Here is a 20068-nt window from a genome sequence, read left to right as displayed (position 1 = left end):
CATCAACGAAAGACTGCCCTGGCTCCACGCTGGAAAGGCCCTTTCCAAGTCCTGTTGACTACCAACACTGCTGTGAAGTGTCAAGGACTACCTGCCTGGACCCATGCATCGCACTGCAAAAAGACCCCTCCACCTCGGGAGGCCACACCTACTGATGATCAACGTGCTCCTTCTTCTAGCCCTGCTGTTCCTGCTGGACAGCGGAAGAAGAGGACAAGGTGACGTACTGGTGACCTCTCCCTTGTCCTCTGACGGACCTACTGTGCCTTTGGATTTTTCTAAAGGTATTCCCACATTACAACCCTCTTCCCTTTATCATGCTAGAGCACGATTGTTTTTGGGGAAGAGGAGAAGATGCATTCGTTCTGCAAACTCCTCCGGAGTCCAGGGATTCCTGACTAAAAGAGACATTATGAACTGGCCCTGGTGGAAGAAACGAAGCATCGTTTATTGGCAAGGAGGGAACTGTGGGGAGCGTGCTTGGGCGTGTGGGGTTCAATGGTGGCTTGGATTTCTTCCAGGGGCAGGGCTCTGTGCTTATGGACAAGTACCCTGGGGATGTACTGCCCTCCCTAATTGGCTTTCAGATAATGACTACCAAAAGCACCTTGCTACCACAAAGGTTACCCCCACTAGCCCCTCAACCCTGGCCGTCACTTCTGTAATTTATCCAGATGTAAACGAAATTGTATATTCTAATGAGATTCGTTGGCCCAGACCTTCCCATCTTAGTGATTTATTAGGATATTGCTCAGAAAGCCTATTTTTTAAAGTTCAACAGACTTCATATGAGAGAACCATTGAGTGGAAAACAAATGGCTCAGTGGCAATAGAGATCCATAATATTACTGCAGATCAGCCCCTAGCCTTTAGATATGAAATTGATGGATTCCATAGTGAAGTAGATATGATGGTTATTCCTGGACTTTGTGCTATGTTACCTGAAAGAGGCCCTTATTGTTATTTGGTTACCCAATTAGTGAATAATCAAACGACTACCCAAAGAGTTTGTTCTACTACTGGAAATTTTACCTGTCTTGAGACCATTCCAGTGACTGATAATGTGACTTGTACTTTATTGCAATACACTCCCTCTTATGCTATTGATATTAATGCCTCTCAGAAATATATGCAGGTCTACAACCAACAGATGTGGTATAGACCTACGCTGAGGGGAAATGTGCCAGAATATCGGTGGACTGTACTAAACACTACACTAGGGACTGTGAAGTTTACATTGCCTTTATCTAGTTTTCACATCACCTCTACATATCCAAATTGTTCCCAAGGGGCTGCCATTAGATTAGCACAACTGAGGGCCTGGGTTATTTCCTCTAGAAAGAAGAGGGATCTAGCCGGATCCTTGTGGGATGGGGCCAATTCTGCAGCTGCTGTTTGGAATATTTTTAAGACCCAGGAGCTTGATGAGAAATTGGGCCAATTAGAGAAGGCCACTGGCCTGATTTCTGGGGCACAGCTGACACAAGTGCGAACCGGAGTGGGTGAGTTACATGTCATTTCCGCCCTTAGTTCTCTGACCCAGAATTTATTGAGAGAGATGGTACTGAATATAACTGAAGCTGGGAAGGCATTGCAGTGGGATCTAGCATGTTCGGAAATTCAGGATTTCCTGAATGACCAGCTGATGGCCATTCGGAATGATCTAGTGCACCAAGCTTGGCCCACTGCCCTTACAGACACGTCAGGAGTACCATCTGATCTGTGGCCATGGAGACATACTTGGAGACTTTCTGGATGGAAATGTGGACGTTCACAGTGCTCCTTCCAAGCATATGGACCGGTTAAGGGGGTGTGGGCTCCCACATACCGAATCCTGCCGGGTCCATGGGGAGGATGCATGTGGGATTGGGTGATTCACCGAGATATCTGGGAAGTCAGGCCACCTGATTCTCCTAATCGATTTTTAGTTAGTGCTCCTGGGATTACAGCTGATATTTGGATGGGGTTAGGGAATTTATGGACATTTTGGCCGTTAGAACCACCACAGCTTCAGTGTATACGGAAACTGAAGCCAGGGGAAGTTGTCACTGTTTATGACAATATTTGCTGGGAGGGTAAAGGTCAAGGGACTACCCTTACAGGACACCCACTTTTTCAGGCTAATGATAGCTGTGTGTACATTAATGCCACCACGTTACAAGATATACATATTAATCTTACCACTGCTGCAGGCAATCATATTATTTACTGGCCTGCAGATAGAATGTTACATGTAGCTCTTAGATTTCAGGTATATTTTAATTGGACTAGGATAGTACCTGATCGGTTTCAGAATTTGCTTTCATTGTTGCCAGAGGTTCGCAGAATCTCTGAGTTGCAAGGGCAGATTCACATGCTTCAGAATATATATCATGCTGAGCAGAATGCCTTTCATACAGCTTATAGAGTTTCTACTTTATGTACTAAGTTTGATGTGTTGTGTTTTGTTACCAAAACTGTACGACAACCCCATTATTTTGTTCCTATGGGGATGTTATTGTTTGTAGTGTTGTTAGTTGGTGTGGGATTATGTTATTGTTGTTGTTGTTGTAAAGGGCGTAATGATAGTAATACTACTTTTCATGTTCATGCTAATCATGCATTGTCCTTACATCCCATGAAAACCCTAAGGTTGAGATGTCTCCTGTGGACTCTGAAATCCATGGTTTGATGCAAATTGAGATTTGAGGTATTTGTTGTACTAGAAGTACAAAAGGGGGGAATGTGGAGGCCAAGAATTACTTAATAAAGGTTTGAAGGGATCTTAATGTATGTTAGCTAATTAGCAGAGGTTAAGCTGTTACCCTGTATCTGGTGCAGAGTGAATTGTGTGAAAAGTCGTTACGACCTTGTGAATTGCAGTCTTGTTTTCTGTTCTGGTATTGCAGACAAATAAGATAATGAATAGGCTTATGTATAAACAAATGCAAATGTTTACTTTTACTGTCTGCAAGTTTGCTAGCCACTGTCTGTTAAGAAGGTATAAAGATTGTTATGATTGTTTTACTAATTGAGAGAGATCTGTTCAGGACAAGGGGCAACCCAGTTCCTGACACTCTCTCCCTCTTGTGTTCACTAGAGTATTATAATAAAGTATTTGTTTTTGCTGCACCTAAACATAAGCGAGAACTGAGTTTTCTTCGACAGTGCTCATAGGCACTAACTCCGTGGGTGCTCCAGGGCTGGTGCACTCATGGAAAAAAACTGGTGGGTGCTCAGCACCCACCGGCAGCCCCCTGCCTCCCCGCTCCTGCTCACCTCCACTCCACCTCCACCTCCTCTGCAGGCGCGCCTCCGCGTCCTGTGTCTCCCTCCTGCCTCCCTCCCTCCCAACGCCGCGAAACAGTTTGCCCACCCTTGGTGTAGACACAACCTGTCACCAAGGGGAGGGGTTCTCCTGTCGAAGTAGTTATGACTAGAAAGTTACAAACTACTCTACAGGCAAATACCCCCTCTGTAGAACTGCTCTTTGAGCAATTAGCATTTGAAGAGCAATAATGTGGCCAAAGGACAGAGCCCAGAGTGTCTTAGATTTCTTGCAAAATGGGCACGTTTTTCATCAGACCAGGAACAATTCAAATTATGCTCAAAGTTCATGTTTTGGATTTTTCCTCTTCAATGAGAATTTTATAAAGTAAAGGTTTAAAACTCCTGTGAAACTGAAAACATCCGACAACTCCGTAACCATAGAGCCAGGACCACACCACCGTAATTACTACCACTAGTCAGCCTACTGGAGCCCACTGAAATGCTCACGTTCTCTCCCAAGGCAAGAGTGAAACCAAACACTCCGGTGGTGCTGGGGCACTTTATAAAACGTGGAGACAAAGTCTTTCCACACTACCCAGGGTAGCACTGAGAGACCTGAGGGGACAATCTGGTGCTTGATGTCATTGGAGCAGGGGTGCAAGTAACTTAGCGAACTTATCCGTATGCAGGGTGGCCGGGGTCCTGGGCGGGGGGGTGGGGTGGGGTGGGGCGGTTCTGGGCCCCCAGAAGGGGCGGGGTCTCGGGTGGAAGGGGCAGGGCTGGGGCCAGACTCCCCCAGCAGCCCTTCAGCACTGCTCTTCCTGCGCCGCCTGCGGCTCTGGTGGCAATTTAAAGGGCCGGGACTCTGGCCGCTGCCGGGAGCCCTGGGCCCTTTTTAATCACCAGGCCCCGGGGCAGCTGCTCCTTTTGCACCCGCATCAGCGGCCCTGCCCGTACGGTCGGCTGGGTACCGGCTTTCTTACCGGTACGCCTTATTGGCCCGCCCCAGCTCACTTTCACCTCCGCCTTGGAGCCACAGGTGCTTACTCCTGCAGTGACTTTGGGTTTTTGTTCTCCCACCCTCTCTCCCATGGGCTCTGTCTCACTTGTTCTTGTTCGGGGAGGGGAGGAGGTACCAGCCCCCAGGGACACTCCCCCTGCAGAGAACAGCTCCAGGTCAGTGGGGGAGCCCAGCCCAGGGAGTGGAAGAAGAGGGGGGGTGGGGACCAGTGCTTAGAGTGAAGATGGGGCCTGGGCCAAGTGTCCTTCTCCACCTCTCCATGGCAGGGGGATCAAAATGGTCAGAGGGAGAGTAGTCTGAATTGGGTTATGAGGCCACTAGGGGTCTCACCTCATCCCATTGAACTCAGTGCTGCCAGCCATGAGTCTGTCCCAAACCCGTGGGAGGAGGCTGGGCATCTACTAGGGGGATTCCTCTAGCTTCTCCTGCCCAATTTGCCCCACACCCAGGGCCCAACATAGCTGGTAACTCATCCACCTGCAGCAGGTGATGCCCTGCAAGGGCAGCTAATGGCTCTTGTCTCAGACCTTCCCAGAGGTATTGAACACCGAGTGACAAGCACCCTGCATGTGACCTCAGTGGTGAGCTTCCCTCTGACTTGTTCTTGGAAGGACTCTCCTGTCACACTCATGCTGCTTCCAGCAGGGAGTTTTCTCTCTGACACCAGTAATGGGGCCGCCCAGAGGATTCAGGGGGCCTGGGGCAAAGCAATTTCAGGGGCCCCTTCCATAAAAAAGAGCTGCAATACTATAGAATGCTGTATTCGCGTGGGGGCCCTGCAGGTCCCGGGGCCTGGGGCATATTGCCTCACTTGCCCCCTCCTCTGGGCAGCCCTGACCAGTAAGTGCTAAGGGGTCAGATCCCTGCCTGCCAGAGGGGCAGAGAGCCAGACAGGTGTCTCCAGGAGAGCCTCTCTGCAGAACACGAGGAGGAAGCTTTATTGCAAGACACATTTCATTGGTGCGTGTGTTGCAGGTTAGCAGTAAGTGAGATGCCTGCTTTCGAGATACAATCGGAGGCTAACCTCTCTGTGTGCATGGCTGAGAGACGAGATTGTGTTTGAGTCATTCCCAGGAGCTTGCTGTAGAAGAGACAGGAGGGTGAAGATGAATGATGGAAAAGGAGCTGCAGAAAGTCCAATCCAGCTGCAAAGAGCCAAACTCAAACTGCGGGAAGGGGATGAGTCTCTCCTTCCAGCTACTCAGGCTCTGACACCTTATGTTTCCTCTATGTTTGTGACGGGGAACTGTGCCCCTGGGGGCTCATCCCCCTCCTTTGTCCTCACTCTGGAGTAAGCGCTGGATCCACTGAACCCTTCAGCAGGGCTGAGTGTTACAGGATTTCATTTACACAGATCCACGTGGGCTCTAGGTGGGAGAAGCTGCTGTGCACAGAGCTGGGAGCTCAATCTTCCTTCTGCTGGTTCCGATCCATTCCTAAACTAGGAAGGTCCTACAACAAAAAATCCAGAAACCACCAGTTAGTGGAGAAGACATGCTTGGTACTAGTATCTTTTTGTTTATACCCATCATGGAGCATGTTTGTTCTCCTGCATGTGAGTTCCTGATCACGGCGATAGAACAGGAGGGAAGGGATGTCCACCATGTACACACACACTGACACACAGAGTCAGAGAGGGAGGGCTGCTGATTGAAACAGGACTGAGCATAATTAGATGGAATATGTCAGCCCAAGGTGTGAAATTCGGAGGCTCTCACCATGTCTGTCTGGCATCTCCCTGGAGTTCTTCTTGTACCGTATGTTCACCCAGATGATGCACAAAAGGATGGGGACTTTCCAGATGAACAGGAGCAAGAAATGGACGTTGCTGAGCTGGGGTCTATGGAGGAGAGAGTAAGTAGAAGCTGTGAAACCCTGTAGATATGACCTGACTGCTCCCAACTGAGCGTTCCCTGGCTGCTCTGCCTGCGGGTGACAGTGTGAAGGAGAAGAGAGGGACACAGGCCGCAGCACCTTCCCTTGCTAGGACATCCCCCAATTCATCACACTAACTGCCTTTGACCCACGGGACAGTCATCCAGACATCTAGACCCTGAAGTGATTGGACCCAGACAGGCCCTGTCCAGTGCTTCCCCACAACAAGAGTTGCTGGCTTCCTGCCAAGGAATCTAACCCTGCAAGGTCCCTATGTTAGTTAAGTTTGTTCTGTGGGACCCTATCACCAAGGATGTGAGTATTCTTTGCTTCTCTGCGTAAAGTGTGGGATCTTTGTTTCTCTAGACCAGTGGTTCTCAACCAGGGCTTTGCTTACCCCTGGGGATACACAGAGGACTTCCAGAGGGTACATCAACTCATCCAGATATTTGCCTAGTTTCACAACAGGCTACATGGAAACCACTAGCGAAGTCAGTACAAAGTAAAATTTCATACAGACAATGACTTGTTTATACTGCTCTATATACTATACACTGAACTATAGGAATACAAATATTGTACTAGTTGATGTATTTAATAAATTACATGGTAAAAAAGAGAAAGTCAGCAATTTGTCAGGAATAGTGCGGCTGGGACACTTTTTTTGTATTTTTATGTCTGATTTTGTAAGCAAGCAGTTTTCAAGTGAGGTGAAACTTGGGGTAAACAAGACAAATCAGATTCCTAAAAGGGGTAAAATGAGGATAACACTGTTAACCCAACTACAAAGTGTTTGCCGGTGAGAGGTAGGTGCTGTCCTGTGAAAAAACTAAGTAATTGCAGGCACACATCAGCCAGAAGGGGGCGCTCACAAGACGCTCTTACAACCCCACTCCTCATAGTAAGTGAGCGTTTCACAGATATTAATTAATTTTCTCTCAGAAAACCCTTGATAAGTAGGGAAGTAGTATTACTTCTGTTTTGTAGATGAGGAACCGACACACACAGAGATAAGTGACTTGCCCATAGTTACACAGGAACTCTGCGGTAGAGGTGGGAATTTAATCTAGATCTTATACTCCCTAGCTCAGCACCTCAAACACAAGCCAGATCTTCTTTTTTATTATGCTTTCTGTTTCCAGGGTCCTTTGTTTCCCATGGTTCACGGCAACATATGAAATTCACGGCTGGCTCCAGATATTCATTAAGAAGGGCAGCAATGTTCAGTCGCTTTTTGACCCTGTCACCCGCATTGGGTTGTTTTTTTTTTGGAAGCCTGATGACCACTTGTCATGGCGTGTAATTGACTGTTGCCAGTGAAACAGAATTTATAATAATCCATTGTTTCTGGATGGTCACAAATTCCCTTTACAAGAAGAAAGAGGCTTAAATCTGCAAGAAAAATAAATACAATTTTCATGCCATCAACCCATACTACAGGGTGAGGGAAAGACAAGGGTTAGAAGGCCCTCCTTGCGTAACATGTTACATGCAAAAAAATACATTCAAATAATATTGAGGTTGCATATGAAAAGTTCGGAGATGCCAGAATTAAGGTGATCTGTGCAATTAGAAGAAGTTCTTACTGAGCATGTACAAACACGCATTTTTCAAAGGCTTATGAATTGGCCAAATTCAGCTGGATTTTCACAGCAGAAGGCGCGTCTCTGACACACGGGCCACCGACTGCCAGATTTCAACTCCTGGCTCCAAAGTGTGGAGGCACTAGAGCTTCTCAAAGAAAAGATGGAGAGAATTTTTGTTCACATTGCAACGCAGCATATTTATCCCTGGCCTTGTTCTCAGAAATATCTGAACTGTTTGGTTGAAACTTAAAAAACAAAAACAAACAAAACAAAAATCATTCTGAGGTAGACACCTGCCATGGAAAATGTAAAATTAAAGTTTTGGCAAAGTTCTAAGCAACTAAAACAGGGTTTTATCATGGGAAGTGTTGGGGAGGCAACCTTAATAATACCATCCCCCCAATAACGCATAGATACAACCCTGAGGCCCATGTTCCTCCCCATGCACTGCTCCTCTCTGTAGATGGTGATGGCCCTGTGTCCAGCCAGTTCAAAATTCAGTTCTGTGGGGTTTAAGTTTCTGTATGAAATCAGGCTGGGATGTAGGTGCCTGACCTGATTTGATTCCAGAGCTTGATAGATTTAATCCCAAGGACACCTACGAGGATGGAAATAGAATTTATATGCATCTCTCTGATGCCTGGGTCTGTTTCCAGTTTAATTTGCTGTCAGAGGTGGTGACAGGGGGAACCACCCTCTCTCCTGATCTGGAGGAAACTCCTCCTGCAGGTAGGTTTGCTTCATGGTCCTGCTAAGCTCCCTTTATGCACCAGGTGTATGAAATTCAAACACAGACACAAGGTTTCTCTCTCCGGTCCTGCTGAACAGATCCTGGGGAGTTTCACTGTCTGTAAGCCCAGCCATTGGCTCTTTGAACTCACTCCTCACAAGAGAACAGCAGCTGTTTAATTCCATCAGGCCACCTGTCCATCGGACAAACCCACAGACTCCAGTTCCAGCCGAGTGTGTCCGTAAATCCTCTGCCTACAACAGCTGCTGGAGTTTGTCCAGGTCAGATTTGCTTCTAAACCCTGTTGCTTCAAGTTTTGCCAGGTCGGGATCAAGCAGCCTGGATAAGGACTATGCAGCCCCCATCCCCACTCTGCCTCATATCCAGGGTTAGTGTTTGGGGGGCTGCTTCACAGGGCTGTACAGGGTTTCCTCAGGGGGCTCGGCTGGGCGTGTTGTCTTGGGGCGCTGCTCCATGTTGGCATAGATGGGCTGTTGGTCGGGGGTGGAAATTGTCACAGTGGCATAAGAAACCTCTTCTGTCTCTCCTGACCCCTGAAATGAAATAACCTCATTGATCAGAGGGAAGAAGCTAGAATAGGAGCCCAAGTATCTGCAGCTGAGCAGCCCCTGGCTTCATGAACTTCAGCGGGTCCCTTTAACCAAGGGACTTGTCTGGGCTGTGTATTGAGGACTTGTCTCTGAGATCCCTAACGTACCTGTGGACGGGTGTATTACCCCTTTCAGCCAGAGCAGGCTGGGTGCAGTCAGGAAGCCCTGCCCTGTGGCTGAGCTATATAAAGAAGAAAAGGAAGCAAGGGGGAGACCAGGGAACTGAAACCCAACTGCTCGTTGGCTATCCCAGGCCCTAGGTCTCTAGTCTGAGCTGGGCCCTACATGCTCTGTTCTCAGTCAGGGCTCTGAGGTAAAGGCCTTGTGAACTGAGCTATGTGGCTCCTCTCCTGAGCTGGTGTCAAGGGAAAAGAGCAACTTCCCTCCTGGAACACTGTTCTGTTTTAGTTTTCCTGTTGCCAATAGATCTGAATAACTCAAAATGACTCTTAATTGTCAGGAAAATCGCCCATAGGAAATGTAGTGCCCGATGGCACAGGAGTGGTCTGATGCACCACAGCTTACAGTTGCTGTGCTGGAATATTTGGGGAAATGACTGCAGAGAACTCTAGAGGATTTGTTTAGTAAGGGCTGGTCCCATGGGACTGATTGACACAGAGATGATCCAGCTGTATCCATACATAACTAATCCCAGGCTGATAAGAGCTCACCAGAGCTCTCAAGCCATGCTCCTATCTACTGACACATTAGGAGTCAATCTTAGGAGTGTAACAAATTTAGGGCAAGATTTTGGTGCCTTTACTCACATTGAGTAGCGCCTTCCTCCATAAGTAGGCCCTTTGAAATCAATGATGAGCTACTTGTTGAGTAAGCTGCTACTCTGTGTGAGTAAGGGTACCTGAATCTGGCCCTCCTGCAGGGATGTAGGCTGAACACCATCGCAGATGATATTTACAGTTGTGGACAACGTTGCGCATGGTCACTCATGTATGCCAGACATGCTCTTGTCTTTCTGCCTAGCTAATCAGGGGGTGTGATGGGGTGTACTCCCCACATTGGCCCTGCAAGAGCTGAATTAGGATGAGTGGGGCCCCATCGGCCAGCTAGGCTGAAAATGGGGGAGATTTAGGCTGGTGGCAACTAATTTGAGAGAAGATCACCTGTGAGGGACAAAGCCAGAGAACTACAAAGCCAGAGAACTACTTCCCTGCACCCCCCTTTGCAGTCACTCCCTGGGTGGAGGGAGTTTAGGCTGGCAGACCCAGGAGAAGGTACGCGAGAGCTCAGGGAAAGGCAGCAGGGTTCAGGTGGGAACAGACCTTGACTGCTCATTAGAGGGTCCCTGGAATCTGGAGTAGAGGGTGGGCCCCACACCAGTAAGTCCCCATGTCTCCCAGTGTCAGGCTCTTCATAGTCACAGGGAACGTGTGCTGGGCGTGATTGTCTCTGATGGAGTCTCTGCCCTGCTTCACCTCCTCCGCCGACCCTGTGGTCTTGATTCTGATGCTGCTGGAACAGATGAAAAGTCCCATTCCCGTGGCAACTGGCGCTTAGAGCTGTTGCAGAAAATGGGCCTGCAGGCTGCTGCCCTTTCTGGATACCTCCAGACTCCTGCTGACAAAAATAGGGCATTGCAGGAAGAAATCTGTGGGCAAACTCTTCCTTGCCAAACAGAGAGACTCTAGGACCCTCCTGTTCTCCCCTGCTGAGTTAGGATGTTTTGGTGACTTTCAAAGGTAAAGGGCCAACCTGCAGTAAATTTACCACCAAGTGCACTCTGGAAAAAACTCCTAGTTAATGAGCAGCTTTAGTTCCTGCATAAAGTGTAAGACGCGGTTCAGATGATACATGGCCCACCAGAGAAGCAGGTACAAAATCCCAGTCTCCAGGAGCAGGGCACTGGGGCTCCTGCAGGTTTACTGGAAGCCTCAAGGACCATTCCTGGAATTCCTCTTCCATTCTCAGCAGCTGCTCTCGGATAACACACACGTGTGGGTGTGCGACGGGCCCGAGGAGGAACAACACTGCCTGTTTCTGCTGGTGCATACGCCGCTCATTGCTGCCTTACCTGGGAAAAGCATCCAACCCAGAATGGGGAAAATCCTCATCGTTCTGCCTCTCCCCACAAGCTGGCGGGATGTCAAATCCAGGTGAGTCTCTCTCCAGGAAAATCTTCTTTATTTGTGTTATTAGGAAGAACTGGGCCCTTCTTTCTTCAGTAGGAGTTTGCAATGAAACTCTGTGACTGCCTAACCACTTCCTTCGTTGTAAGGGTTCTCAGTGTCTCAGCTGCGTCACCTCTCTTGGGAAAGGTTGGGAGGGCAGTAACTCTGACTGAGGGCTTATCTACGCTACAAAATTAAGTTGACTTGAGTTAAGTTGACAAACAGCCACTGCAGTAATTAAAGTGGTAGTTCATGTCCACACTTGTTCCTTCTGTTGGTGCAAGCACATCATTATCAGGAGCACTTCCACTGGCTGAAGTGGGGCATTGTGGGACACTGTTAATTGTTAATTCTTTGGTATTTTCAGCTCCAATCCTACAAATATTTTAAGCAAATATTTATGGTTCTAAACATGCTGTAATGATGCGGTTCTGGCGGGACCCAACTGAGAGTGCCAATTCAGGACAAATTGCTTAAAGCAGGGCAGTTACAGCCCAAGGCTAGGGTTTTTCCACCTCTAAGGCAAACCAAACCAGCCAGACAAAGACGACTTCGGTCTCACCCCACTGGCTACCACAAGTCACACAAGCAATTCCCTCAGACACTCCAGTTTCCCAGTATTACCGCCAGTGCCACTCGTCATGGGGATGAATGGTTGTGAAAACCAACACCCCAATAAAGAAAAAAAGGGTTCTCTCGATCCCAAAGAATCAAGCCCCAGAGCCAGGTCAGTCTACAAATCAGATCTTACCCACTGTTGCCAATCCTTTAAAATCTACAGGTTTATTCATAAAAGGAAAAACGATCTAGATGAGAGCTAGAATTGGTTAAATGGAATCAATTACATACGGTAATGGCAAAGTTCTTAGTTCAGGCTTCTAGCAGTGATGGAGTAAACTGCAGGTTCAAGACAAGACTCTGGAGTACATCCCCAGCTGGGATGGGTCATTCAGTCCTTTGTGTAGAGCTTCCATTTGTGGCAAAGTCCCTCCAGAGGCATGGGCGCCAACTTATATGGGCTCGTGGAGCTAAAGCCCTAGGAATATTCAAAATCAGGGGCTCTGCTCCACCAATATTTGGAGCTAGGTTTTGCCCCTTTAAATCCCAGCCGCGGCCGGGAATCAGAGGGCTCTGGGCTGCCCGCTGCTGCGGGGAGCCCAGAGCCTTTTAAATCCCAGCCGCGGCCCGGAATCAGAGGGCTCTGGGCTGCCCGCTGCGGCGGGGAGCCCAGAGCCTTTTAAATCCCAGCCGCGGCCGGGAATCAGAGGGCTCTGGGCTGCCTGCAACCGCGGGGAGCCCAGAGCCCTTTAAATCTCAGCCCCGGCTGGGAATCAGAGGGCTCTGGACTGCCCGCTGCTGCGGGGAGCCCAGAGCCTTTTAAATCCCAGCCGCAGCTGGGAATCAGAGGGCTCTGGGCTGCCTGCAACCGCGGGGAGCCCAGAGCCCTTTAAATCCCAGCCGTGGCTGGGAATCAGAGGGCTCTGGGCTGCCCGCTGCTGCGGGGAGCCCAGAGCCTTTTAAATCCCAGCCGCGGCTGGGAATCAGAGGGCTCTGGGCTGGCTGCAACCGCGGGGAGCCCAGAGCCCTTTAAATCCCAGCCGCGGCCGGGAATCAGAGGGCTCTGGGCTGCCTGCAACCGCGGGGAGCCCAGAGCCCTTTAAATCCCAGCTGCGGCCGGGAGTCAGAGGGGTCTGGGCGGCAGGATTCGGCAGGGAGCCCAGAGCCCTTTAAACCTGCCCGCAGCCTTTTAAATCCCAGCCACGGCTGGGAATCAGAGGGCTCTGGGCTGCCCGCTGCTGCGGGGAGCCCAGAGCCTTTTAAATCCCAGCCGCGGCTGGGAATCAGAGGGCTCTGGGCTGCCTGCAACCGCGGGGAGCCCAGAGCCCTTTAAATCCCAGCCGCGGCTGGGAATCAGAGGGCTCTGGGCTGCCCGCTGCTGCGGGGAGCCCAGAGCCCTTTAAATCTCAGCCGCGGCTGGGAATCAGAGGGCTCTGGGCTGCTCGCTGCTGCGGGGAGCCCAGAGCCTTTTAAATCCCAGCCACGGCCGGGAATCAGAGGGCTCTGGGCTGCCTGCAACCGCGGGGAGCCCAGAGCCCTTTAAATCTCAGCCGCAGCTGGGAATCAGAGGGCTCTGGGCTGCCCGCTGCTGCGGGGAGCCCAGAGCCTTTTAAATCCCAGCCGCGGCTGGCAATCAGAGGGCTCTGGGCTGCCCGCTGCGGCGGGGAGCCCAGAGCCTTTTAAATCCCAGCCGCGGCCGGGCCTCAGAGGGCTCTGGGCTGCCCGCTGCGGCAGGGAGCCCAGATCCCTTTAAATCCCAGCCGCGGCTGGGAATCAGAGGGCTCTGGGCTGCCGGCAGCAGCGGGGAGCCCAGAGCCCTTTAAATCCCAGCCGCGGCTGGGAATCAGAGGGCTCTGGGCTGCCCGCAGCCTTTTAAATCCCAGCCACGGCTGGGAATCAGAGGGCTCTGGGCTGCCCGCTGCTGCGGGGAGCCCAGAGCCTATTAAATGCCAGCCGCGGCTGGGAATCAGAGGGCTCTGGGCTGCCTGCAACCGCGGGGAGCCCCAGCCCTTTAAATCTCAGCCGCGGCTGGGAATCAGAGGGCTCTGGGCTGCCCGCTGCTGCGGGGAGCCCAGAGCCTTTTAAATCCCAGCTGTGGCCGGGAATCAGAGGGCTCTGGGCTGCCGGCAGCGGCGGGGAGCCCAGAGCCTTTTAAATCCCAGCCGCAGCTGGGAATCAGAGGGCTCTGGGCTGCCTGCAACCGCGGGGAGCCCAGAGCCCTTTAAATCCCAGCCGCGGCTAGGAATCAGAGGGCTTCGGGCTGCCTGCAACTGCGGGGAGGCCAGAGCCCTTTAAATCTCAGCCACGGCTGGGAATCAGAGGGCTCCGGGCTGCCTGCAACCGCGGGGAGCCCAGAGCCCTTTAAATCTCAGCCGCGGCTGGGAATAGGAGGGCTCTGGGCTGCCCGCAGGGGCAGAGAGCCCAGAGCCCTTTGAATACCAGCCGCGGCGGCTGGGATTTAAAGGGCTCAGGGCTCCCCGCGGCTGCCAGCAGCTCAGAGCCCTTTGGATCCCAGCCCCTGGCCGCTGATTGCCCCCTCCCCAGACCTCTGCCCCAACTGCCCCCCAGGACCCCCACCCCCTATCTAAGCACCACTGGTCCTTGTCCCCCGTTACCCACTCCCGAGACAACTGCCCCTAATTGCCCCTTGGGACCCCAGCCCCTATCTAAGCCTCCCTTCTCCTTGTCCCCAACTGCCCCCTCCTGAGACCCCACCCAACTTCCCCCCAGGACCCCACCCCCTACCTGTCCCCTGATAAACCTCCTAGACTCCCATGCCTATCCAATTGCTGCCTGTCCCCTGACTGCCCCTCCGAACCTCTGCCCCATCCAACCCCCCCTGCTCCTTGTCCCTTGACTGGCCCCTGGAACCCCCTACCCCTTCTTCAACCTTGTAATCTTGTGGCACTGACGCATTGCAGCTTCATTTTATATCGGCTTACAGGGCGGGAGTGGGGGGGGGGCCACCATTTTGGGCCCCACCAAAAATTATACACACCTGCCGCCTATGTCCAGAGGTAAGAAGCAGGACTGAAGACAAGATGGAGATGAGGCATCAGCCTTTTATAGTTTTTCCAGGTGTAAGAACCTCTTTGTCCTTACTGTGGAAAATTACAGCAAAATGGAGTCTGGAGTCACATGGGCAAGTCCCTCTATACTTTGCTGAGTTACAAGGCATATCTGCCTTCTCTCAATGGGTCAGTTGAATAGCTGATGGTCCTTAATGGGCCATCAAGCAGGCTAGGCAGAGCTAACACCAACTTGTCTGGGATGTCATCCAGAAGCATAGCATAAGTTTGAAGTACAGACAGTATAAAGCCAATATTCATAACTTCAACTAAAAAATGACACATGCATACAGACAGCATAATTATAACCAGCAACCCATAACCTGGTCTTAGACACCTTATATGACCCCTGTACATAAGATTTGGTGCCACTGCAGGACCTTGGTTGCAACCATGTTCTATATGGTCCCAGATTATATCAATAACGTCACACATGCTTAATGTTAAGCAAACATGTGGAAGGGTTTGCAGGATAAAGGCCTTAGACATTTTGGTTTCCTTTAGGTTTTTTCCTGGCACCAGGGATTCTGGAGTTTTAATCCACTTTTTATTTTAGCCGATAGAAACCTTATTTTGTTTAAAGGGACAGCGTCAGATCATACCAAAGACCAACAGATGTTTCCATGCATTGTTTTAAATTCCACTGTAAATAAGTAAGGATGCCCCTTGCAGCTCTGGCATCTGGCAACCCAAACCTGGCAGGATGAAGCTAGTCAGTGCATGGGCTGGAGTGGAACTAATTAGAAGCAAAAGTGAAACTGACCAGTCAGTTTCATTCTGGAAGATGCTCAGAGCTCAAAGTGAACAAAATATACGGGGAAAAGATCATTTGATTTTTAAAATTCTTAGTTTGAAATATTTTGGCTCCAGATCTTGCAGCTTGTCTACAGCTGGAGCTTGTTCAGCGCTGATTCGCCGCACCCTTTGCTGACTCCCCTTGTCAGGAATAGATCGTATAGACCAGGATGTAGATGTCCCGGGACTAGTCATGTGACTCAAATGGCCCATGTGCCTAGTGCTGGCAGGGGCAGACTCTCAAGGGTGGTGCAGGAAGTGGGAGGGACAAACTGTTAGGAGGAAAATGAATGAGGAAGGGGGATGGTTAAAGCAGTGTGACCACATGGCTTCCTAGCAGGCCTGTGGACATGCTTAGATTCTGTGGTTTGGGCTGTCATCTCACCTAGGGGTCAGGTGTGAGCTTGAGAGCCCAGGCTCCAATGTCTGCACAGCTATTTTTAGCACATTATCGCAAGCCCCACGATCACAAGTGTGTACCCAGGCTGGTCGCTCGCACCCAGTTGCAGTGTAGACGCACCCATAAGCGGCCCTGGCTGGAGCACTGGTACTCACTCAGAGGCAGCGGGGTCTTGGTTAGTGGAGAAGTTGGATTTCCCTTCCTCAGCAGTTGTCCAGGGGGAAGTAGATACTGAGGGGGAAGTAGAAGCTGGTTGCACTGTCACTGATGATGACCTTTCCCTTGGGGTTGGGGAAGAAGTAGCTGTGGATAAAAACAGACTCAGTCAATCAGATTCCCTGGGACAAAATGCCGTTTTCTCAATGGTACTAAACAGTCTTGTTCCTAAAAACAAGGTTTAGGCTTCAAGAGACACAGGGGAGGGATTCTCCTCTCTGCTGAGGCCCCTGCAGGCTGCTCCCATGGGGTAGAGGGGCCCTGAAAGCCCTGCAGTCACCAGGGCAGAATTGCCCCATTAGAAGAACTGCATCAGGCTGCAACAAGTGGTCCTGTGCTGCATCCTACTACTGAACACATTGGCCTCGGGTGTGCCAGGCTGGAGGGGGGGTTGTGGGGGGAGGCATGTCTCTCTCTATCACTTAGGGCCATAGAAACTCTCTGCTTCTGGGGGATGCAGAGTGGTACCTGGGCAGCCCATGGGGGCAGGTTGTGGGAAATTAGAGCAGCTGCTCCTCTACCTAGTGCATGTGACAGCTCAGACCTGGAAATACACCAGGGTGACTTGAAGCCATCTTTGCCCCCCTCCCCCTGGGGTGCACTGCCCAGAGGCAGAGCACAGAATTTTAGCCACAGATTCTTCCCCTCTGGCCAGCCTATGCTTTGCTGAACTAACACTCCAGAAACACAGTTAGTACATCCACCCTCACTGCTCTCTTTGCGTCTGCACTGGGGGGTGCAGCCTGGCAGGATCAAGGATCACAAGTCAATTCATGTAGATTTCAGGCCTGGAATTGGACTCCACCAATGGGAATTCTTATTGAATGTGAGATTGGGGGGGGGGAGGGGGCTAAAGGGAAGGGCCAATATTTATATTTCCCCTTAACCAGTGGGGTAGGGCAGAAAGCTGGGGGGCTGGTGCCCACAAAACATCAGCCCTCCCCTAAGAACATAAGAACGGCCATATGGGTCAGAGCAATGGTCCATCTAGCCCAGTATCCTGTCTTCCGACAGTGGCCAATGCCAGGTGCCTCAGAGTAATTATCAAGTGATCCATCCCCTGTTGCACATCACCAGGTTCTGGGAAACAGAGGCTGGGAACATCCAGAGCATGGGGTTGCATCCCTGCCCATACTGGCGAATAGCCATTGATGGACCTGTCCTCCGTGAACTTATCTAATTCTCTTTTTAATGCTGGTATGGCGTTGACCTTCACAACATCCCCTGGCGAGGAGTTCCACAGGTTGACACTGTGAGTCTTTTATTCGCTTAGAACTTCCCCATTCCTGTCAGCAGCAGTGATACCCAGCCCCCATTGCTGCCAGCTCCGGTCCTCTCCCGGTTCAGGAGGAGTCCCACGGGGCACTAATAGCCCCGCCCTCAGGAACCAAAGCAGCGTCACCCATCAAGGTTCCCCATTAAACCTGAGTGAGTGGTTGGGAGCTCAGTGAGCAAACACGAGTCAGCAGGCTCCAGACGAGGGCCGGACACACACAATCTACAATGAGAGCTGCCCAGGGTGAAAGCAGAGCCCCTCCCCCGCTGCAAACCCCCCTCCCTGTCCCCACCCGGGACACGACCAAGTGTAGGGGCGTTAACCGTGTTCCCTGGGGCGAGCGTGGAGCGGGGCGCTAGGAAACTGGCCGGGATCAAAACCTGACTCTCCAGGGCAGCGCCTTGATTGACTCCGCAGTACCTTTCAGAGCAGTGCAGGGATTTACCTGGGGAGACTGTAAGTTCCACAGTGGCACTGAGATCAGGCCCAGTTCTCACTACCCCGCAGTGGTACGTGCCAGCGTCTGCCGGTGTCAGGTTCTCCATGGTCACGGTGAACGCGCGCTGGGTGTGATCGTCTCGGATGGAGACTCTGCCCCGCGTCACCTCCGCCTCCGACCCGTCGGTCTCGACGATGTAACTGTTGAAATAGAACCAACTTCCTCCGTCGCAACACCAGAACTTCTGATAATCCTCATAGCCCGAGTCGTACCGGCACTGCACAGACACCGACCCGCTCGCGGGGCCGCACACTGCCCCGGGGCCCGTCACTGCCCAGCAGCCTGCGAGGGACAGAGACAGTGAGACCCGGGGCGCCGCTTCCGTCTGAACAGACACAAAACGCCCCTGCGCCCCGGGGAACGTCGTGGCGCCACCTGAGCCCCTGACACGTGACCCGAGGGGAAGGGCCTGGCACTGCTGGGGGATGGAGGGATCCGAGTCATGGCCGGATGGGCAGGAACCCTCCAAACTTCACCCCACCCACAGAGGTTTCTGCTCACACCCCCTCCTCTCAGAGTCCATGATGGGAAACTGGGTCAGCGGGATCCCCGGTCCCCTTCCTTCGGGCTGGGTCCGTCATCACTAACCCCCGGGGAGAGACACCCCCCAGGGGAGTTTCCCCTCCCCCAGTGCCTGAGCCGGGGCAGGGAGCAGTATCCGCTCGGCAGGAAGCGCAGAGGGTCGCTGGCGCTCAGAATAACCCACAGCAGAAAACGTGTTTGCAGGGTCATAGGGGCCGCTGCAAGTCTGGACCCCCGTGAACCCCCTGACGGAGCATCATGGGGAAATGTGGGGTCAATGTAACCTCACACAAACCCTTCCTGGCCTCAGAGAGAGACTCCAGGACAGTCCCATTGTCTCCTTCTGGGCTGGGACGTTTTTGGTAACTTACAAATGTAAAGCACCGACCTGCAGTAGCTTTACCAACAGGGGATCGCTGTGAAAACGCTCCTATTGAATGAGCAGCAGGGCCAGCTCTAACTTGTTTGCCGCCCCAAGCAAAAAAGAAGAGCGCCGCCCAGCTGTACCCACCGCAAGCGCCGCCGAAACCCCGCCCCCTGAGCACCACGCTGCCCGAAGCCCCGCCTCTCTCAGAGCGCCACACAGTGCCAAGGCCCCGCCCCCCCGAGCGCAGCAACCTGCCGCGCCCCGCCTACCCTCCAAGCACTGCCCTGCCCCAAGCCTCCACCCCTCCTCTGAACGCCGCCCTGCCCCAAGCCCCGCCCCACCTCCGAGCTCCGAGCCAGCCCCTGACCCCCCAGCGCCCCGCCGCCCAAACCCCCCCCTCACTGCCGCACCGCCGAAACAAAAAAAACCCCTCCAGTGCTGCCCCGACGAACCAAAACAAACAAACACACACACAAAAAAACCTCCCAAGCGCAGCCCTGCCCCAAGGTGCCGCCCCAAGCACTTGCTTGGTTGGCTGGTGGCTGGAGCCGGCCCTGATGAGCAGCTACACAAACCGCGAGGAGCCGTTCAAATGATACCTGCCCCGAGCGAGAGGCAGGTACTTTAGCAAAGGCACAAAATCCCAGTCTCCGGGAGCGGTGCTCGGGGGTCCTGCAGGCTCAGGGGCCGTTCCTGGAATCCCTCCTCAGCAGCCGCTCCCCATAACACACACGTGGGTGTGCGAGGGGCCCGAGGGGGAACAACGCGGCCTGTCTCTGCCGGTGCATACGCCGCTCATTGCTGCCTTACCTGGGAAAAGCATCCAACCCAGAATGGGGAAAATCCTCATTGTTCTGCCTCTTCCCACTGCCTGGTGGGACGTCCAGGAAAATCCTTCCTTTGTGTTACTAGGAAGCACCGGGTCCGGGTTTCTCCTGTAGGTGTTTGCAATGAAACAGCCTCTCTAACTATCCAAAGAACTATCTGACTTACATCCGAAGAAGTGGGTATTCACCCACGAAAGCTCATGCTGCAAAACGTCTGTTAGTTTATAAGGTGCCACAGGATTCTTTGCTGCCTCTCTAACTAGTTCTTTCACTGCAAGGCTTCCTCTTATCTACCCTACCTCACTTTCTTCGGAAAACACTAAGGGGGAAGTGTCTTATTTA

The 20068-nt window shown here is 51.9% G+C and overlaps 1 protein-coding gene across 1 annotated transcript; it reads right to left on the bottom strand.

Moving 5' to 3' along the window:
• Nucleotides 1-5374: 5374 nt before the first annotated feature.
• Nucleotides 5375-19787, bottom strand: LOC123345357 (CMRF35-like molecule 5). The gene is made up of 5 exons (XM_044982148.1): nucleotides 19710-19787; nucleotides 17957-18292; nucleotides 16175-16322; nucleotides 5989-6110; nucleotides 5375-5722 (listed from the first exon to the last, which is right to left on the bottom strand). The coding sequence occupies exons 1-5, from the start codon at nucleotides 19747-19749 to the stop codon at nucleotides 5712-5714; spliced, it is 657 nt and encodes a 218-aa protein (XP_044838083.1). The 5' UTR covers nucleotides 19750-19787; the 3' UTR covers nucleotides 5375-5711.
• Between the last annotated feature and the right edge of the window lie 281 nt (nucleotides 19788-20068).

This window comes from Mauremys mutica, chromosome 12 (assembly GCF_020497125.1).
Source record: "Mauremys mutica isolate MM-2020 ecotype Southern chromosome 12, ASM2049712v1, whole genome shotgun sequence".
Taxonomy (NCBI): Eukaryota; Metazoa; Chordata; order Testudines; family Geoemydidae; genus Mauremys; species Mauremys mutica.
This window is presented reverse-complemented; position numbering and strand designations above follow the sequence as displayed.